The 6,038-nt window shown below is 34.5% G+C and overlaps 1 protein-coding gene across 1 annotated transcript; it reads right to left on the bottom strand.

Annotated features, from left to right (window-relative positions):
• Window positions 1–1,994: 1,994 nt before the first annotated feature.
• On the bottom strand, window positions 1,995–3,753 carry SERPIN1 (Serine protease inhibitor (SERPIN) family protein). Its single transcript, XM_078321574.1, has 2 exons — window positions 3,272–3,753; window positions 1,995–2,899 (listed from the first exon to the last, which is right to left on the bottom strand). The coding sequence occupies exons 1-2, from the start codon at window positions 3,665–3,667 to the stop codon at window positions 2,117–2,119; spliced, it is 1,179 nt and encodes a 392-aa protein (XP_078177700.1). The 5' UTR covers window positions 3,668–3,753; the 3' UTR covers window positions 1,995–2,116.
• Window positions 3,754–6,038: the final 2,285 nt, after the last annotated feature.

Genomic DNA, 6,038 nt, shown 5'->3' with positions numbered 1-6,038 from the left:
ATTTGCTTCCCTAACCGAGACTCTCCTTAAACCGAGACTCTCCTTAAAGCCCTTACATTTATTTATTATTTTCTATTGTCTCCTTCCTCAAAGAAAGGGATGCTTACCAAGGCACGGGAAATGAAAGAACTTATTCTCTCTGTCAGCGATTAATGGTTGTCCGACCAACAACTTTCAAATTCAACACCTCACAACTGTTCTCCTTCGAAACGCTCTTTCTATTGACATCCCATTTATTCATAGGTACTTTTTCTTTCGTTTGATAGTTTTTTCATCTGATTTTCTCAAAATGTAAGTCATTCTTGATATAATTTTCAATTTTGCATTTTCTCAAATGACTTTTTTCATTCTTTTGTTATGACCTGCAAGTACAGATTTTTTCTGAAAGAGAGTTTGAGCATTTGGTTAATTAATGCACTCAATTTGAAGTATAGCACTTTTGTCAGAAAGTGAGTTTGGGCATTTGGTATGAAATTTCACTTTTTTTCTACTCAATTTGGAGCATAGCACTCAATTAGTTAATTAAATGCTTAATTGCACAATTAAGTTTCTGCAGGATAAAATTTATGGTGGATATTTGAAAGTAATTGCTCATATAAATGAATGCATGTGTTGGATATTTGGATGTTATAATTATTTATACATTGAATGTTCTAATTATTTATTATTTTCATACTTACATAGCTAACAATGTTGCAGTTTTATATTTTTTCAAATTGTTTTATTCAAAATCTCAGAGCATCTACATCTCTAAAACTCAACCGGATTTCTAAATAACTGTTAACTACTTTTTAGAAATTATGGTCTTTAAAGTTTCTAACTCTTACATCCCTAAAACTCATTTTAGAGTTTCTATTAAGCCACATCAGCAACAAATTAAAAAGGAGAAACAATTTGAGCCAATTATTTGGCCAACATAGAGTTTATAAACAGTTTCTTAATAAGAAACTTTTCTGCATAGTTTCTAAATAAGAAATTCTCCCACATTCCTGAAATCAGATTAGAAACTGTCACGTCAGATTAGAAACTTTAATAGTTTCAGGGATGTAGATACTCTCATATTGTTGATGTGAGAATATATTTTTTTTCTAATGTTGTCAAATTCCCGTGTAACTACAAAATTGTTGCTTGCTTAACAGTTAAGAATGTGCATGTGTTTTATCAGTTTTTTTATGGGTGGCCGGTACAACTACTGGTCCATGGGTGGTACAATTGTAATGGTAATTTTAATCAGCGTCTTTTATTAGTAATAAATTCTAGTTCGTTTGACATAACACATTAATTGTAATGGTAATTTTAATCAGCGTCTTTTATTGGTAATAAATTCTAGTTCGTTTGACATAACACATTAATTATATGACTTATCCAACGTAACTCCGTCTCTGGAGAAAAAAAATAATATAAACTATGGTCACATATAACACATTAATTTTGATGAAATATATTAATTACTTCTATAATTTACACATAACACATTAATTTTGATGAAATATATTAATTACTTTTAACTAAATTATAAGTAAATTTGATTGACCAATCATTTCATATGAGAACAACAACAACGTGAAGGTAAAATAGTCTTTCACTTCTAATTGTATTTTCTATTCAAATATATACTATAATCTTAATCTTTATTATTTGCTGAACACGAACTCTTTAGCACTCTTTAAGTTCTTAATCCTTCACTCCTTAATATATGTTACCAAATGAGACCAATAAAATTAAATATGTTAATCTTTTTTTCTATTATATTCTATTCTCTTCTCTTCTTCACCTCCCTGACACGTTTCTTTCATTTTATATTGTTTGGTATACTCGTGTATTTATATGCTCTCTATCTGATTGACAATGTAATTTTGTCTAAGAATTCATATGTTATGTACCGGACTTTCATAAGTTCAAAATGAGAAAATGCAGAAAGAGGAAAACAAAGGAAAGACACCTACAAAGATTTAAAACTGCCACATTTTGAAATTTAATAAACACAAGCACCATCTAAAGAGTTAACCATTTGAATAATCTCAAGACACAATAAATTAAGGTAAGAAACAACCATAATTTGTTTATTTTATCTTACAAACCATCAAAAGAAAAGAAATGCAGACTCTTCAATTTCTCACTCTAACAATGGATTAAGCACGTGGCCCACAAACAGAACAACTCCAGTCATATCTTCTCTTATGACGAACACAAATGGGTGATCAGCAACAAACTCGGTGGGTCCCCCAAAAAACAACCCCCTCAGTTGCACAACAGCAGCACTTGCCGCAGCAGCCTCAGTCCCTTCTTCATTGACCTCCACAAATGCCTTGTGAAAAACTGAATCTATATACAGATCCTTACCTACTGATGAATCAACCATCTCTGTCAGATCCCCTGATCCAGAAAATGGCAACTCTAACCCCAACCCTTTTAAGACCTTTGAACTTTCAAACCCAAAAGAGATCTTGAATTTCGGCAACTTGAACTTGTCAAGCTTGACCTTGTTATTGGGTATGTGTCGATCCAGAAAATGGGTTCCAGAACCGATTTGCTCAGTTAAGCTCCAAATACCATCTTTTGATTTAGGTAAGAAAACATACATTGAAAACTGCCTCTTATCATCTCCTTGGTGGTACGGTAATTTGAGTACTGAGAAATCGTCGTATGAAGAGACAAATTGCTTTTTGGTACTTGATAGAAAGGGCGCCTGAACTGTGGTCCCATTGAGTAGGTGGAACTCGGCTTCTTTGGTTTCTGCTGGATCAAATTTCTCAGACCATGCACCCTTGAAGTAGAGGGCATTGCTTAGGATGAGCCGGGTGTCTTGGTCGACTGAACCAGGTTCAAGGAGGTTTTTTATGAGCCCGGCTGTTGCACTCTCGGCCCATGTGTTTACTTCAGAAGCGGCTTCTGATGCCTTGTGATAAAACCCATGAAAATGCAAAAATAAATATCAAAATATAATCCAGTAACACCTAAATTTGGAATGAAGATCTCCCTTAATATTTACTTTCACAAGATAGCAATTTTTTGTGTGCATGTATTCTCTCTGAAATGAAGTTAAATTAGTTCAGCTGATAACTATGGTTTTCCTAAAAGGAGCAAGAAAGGTACCAACCTGGTTTTAAATAGAATATAATCCAGAGTATTTTACCTTTATTTTAATGGCAGTGACAAGTTCCTTCCATTATGCATTTAATTCAGATGATCGGATACTTGGATCATTAGCTGAATTATGCTCTACTGTGCACAAATTATTTTGAGCTAGTACATAAGAGATGAAGGTTACCTTGTTCTGGAAATCAAGAGATTTGGTCTCAGCCTTATACGCAACAGTGACCGTCTTCTTAAATTCTTCCTTCAGAGTCAGAGACTGATCGAACCAGACTCCGTTAGCGAATGCCAGACGGGGTCCACCCGAACCCGACCCGTCCTTCAACACAAGCTCCACAATCTGAGACGACAGCTTGACCAGATCCGACGAGGATGAACCCGACCCGAGAAAAGAGACGAGCTGATCGAGCGTGGGGCCCTTCGCCCCCGCGGCAACGAGGCTGAGAGCCACATGGAGAGAGAGGGGGGAGAAGACAAGGTTGGAACCACTGGCGACGCTAGAGCTGATGTGTTGAGCCAGGCGCAGCGAGAAGGCCGTCTGGTTCCTGATCGATTCCTTCAAATCCATCATTTGTTTTCGCGAGGGTTTATGAGTACCGTTTCTTGTTTTGGGAAAGTGTAGGTAATGGCTTTCTCTGAGAGCGTTGCAAGAGCCCAGAAGCCTCTGAGATATCTCAAACTTTGCGTGACTTTATGGAAAATCTCAACCGTTTAAATACGCTCTGCACAAATCTCAAAGCGCACATAATACTGCTCCCTATATCACTCCCGAATAGGCACCCGACACGTTGGACACGCAAAAGTTGAGATATCTCAGAGCTTACGCACTCGAAGCCAGAGCCATTAATTGGAATGAAAATTCATATCATCTAAGGTACCTCAAAGTTTATGTTTAAATACAGACCATCCGATCTCCCATGTGCTTTGGAACGAATATTAAAGGACCTTATGCATTCTCTGTCGGGCCGGATTAGTTCAGGTTTAAATTCCAAATTTGAGTTACTTCAGAGGACCAGTACTCTGCGAATCGTGTGTGCATTCTACGCTGACAGTTGTCATGAGATTAAGAGTAGACTGCCGACAAGAAAAGAAAAATGAAAGAATAATAAAAACCGAGTTCGGCCCAGTGGACTGTCCCCGTACAAGCCCAATAAACAACAATTTTCTCTTCCTAAAGCCTGTAATGCAGAGATACTGTCAAAAATATATTTATGAGAGCAAGAAAATAATGAATTTAGTGATTGATGATACTGGAATTTTAAAAGGAATCCAAATTAGTTAAAAATATAAATATAGACATGAAACATACCTACGATAACTTTGATCAAACAAATTTATTTACAATATTCTTGACTCAAAACTTGGATAGAAATATAGAATGCATCAAATGCTGGTACTAAAGTTTTTTTTTTAAAAAAAAAAAGAGTAAATTGTCTTTTTCGTTAATCATGAAACTAGTTAATACAATATTTCAGCGATCAACTTCTAAGCCCCATCCGCGTTAAACTCATGGGAAATCAAATGATCTCAGCACACACACACGCCCGCTTCATAGATAGGGGTGTAAATAGATTGGATATTATCCGATTTCGTTTGAATTCAAAAAATTATTTAAATTATCCAATCCATATCCGTATTCAAGACTATCTGTATTTGTATCCGAAAAATTATAGTGGATACAGATACGGTTAGATTTTTAACTATCCGTAACTATATGTATCTCACTGTTTATATACATTCCTAAACCACAACAAATATACTCTATGTTCTTAAATTAATTTATTAAATTACATATTCATGTCAATGATTTATTAAACTGCATATACATATATATTTTAATAAATAACAAAACACTATGACATAATTAGTGACTAATATTTTGATAATATCATATACATTTTATAATCAACAAACTTATATGAAAATATTAGATCTAATATCCGTATATGTCCGATATTTGATCCGTATCCGTAGCGTTTAATATCCAATCCGTATCTGAAACTATCCTTATCTGTATCTAAAAAATTATAACGAATAAGGATACGGTCTGACTACTATATCCGATCCGTATCCGACCGTTTACACCCCTAATAATACAGTCAATTACATGCCGACTACAAACTGTACTAGAATACCGGTACAGGAGCCAACCTCTAAAAGTCTCATTCTCATCGTATACAGTTTGCACCCTTGACCATTTTAATATTAACTTAGCCCCACAAGTTTAACTAAGTAAACATTTTTACCAACATGTAATATCATAAATGTACATTAAAATTTAAAAGTTTCACACATTGAAAGCTTATGCATTAAATGCTTATTAGCAAAAACCTGTACACTCATTCTTCGGCAGTAGCCCCAAATTTCCATTTCCGCAGTTAGTTCTATCATGTCCATTGGGACACAACCTTCTTCTGGTCATATGCACTACTCTAAGAATGGATATAACTTTGTGACAAATTTTTGTTAACAAGCACAACTTTACAACATTCTTTTCTGAAACCAACATAAATCATGTAATTGAATCGAGAGCACTCCATTTGAGTTCAAATTCAGATTTAAACTCAAAGTTATGGCTATAAAATTGTTAAAATGAAGCATGGAGCACAAGTCTAGCTAGGAACTAAATTGGATGCTATTAATCATAAAAAAAAATGGGCATCAATGGAAGAAGATATCGAATTCAACTTGGCAATGGAGAGCAGTAAAAGAGAAAAAGGGAAAACTTGTTGTTGAAGAAGAAGAGCATCTAAAGTAGAATATTAAGAATTCTGAATTCAAGATAGAGACTGAACCTTTTTAGTGGACGATCGAGATAGATGATGATAAGAGTGGGGTTATGGTACTAACTATACATAGTGCATATTAATTAATTTGTATTATGGATCATTATATTTCTTTTAAAACTTTGAACAATGTATTTGAACTGTTTAACAAGATTT

Source organism: Carex rostrata, chromosome 20 (assembly GCF_964058835.1).
Source record: "Carex rostrata chromosome 20, lpCarRost1.2, whole genome shotgun sequence".
In the NCBI taxonomy this organism is placed as follows: domain Eukaryota; kingdom Viridiplantae; phylum Streptophyta; class Magnoliopsida; order Poales; family Cyperaceae; genus Carex; species Carex rostrata.
Note: the sequence above shows the minus strand (reverse complement) of the source record. Positions and strands in the feature narration are given on the sequence as shown.

Bases quoted from the DNA above. Each gene is read 5' to 3' on its own strand.
- SERPIN1 (XM_078321574.1), bottom strand. From the start codon at position 3,667: ATGATGGATTTGAAGGAATCGATCAGGAACCAGACGGCCTTCTCGCTG. The intron at 2,900-3,271 runs GTAACCTTCATC...TTTTATCACAAG, and splicing joins CTCTTGATTTCCAGAACAAG to GCATCAGAAGCCGCTTCTGA.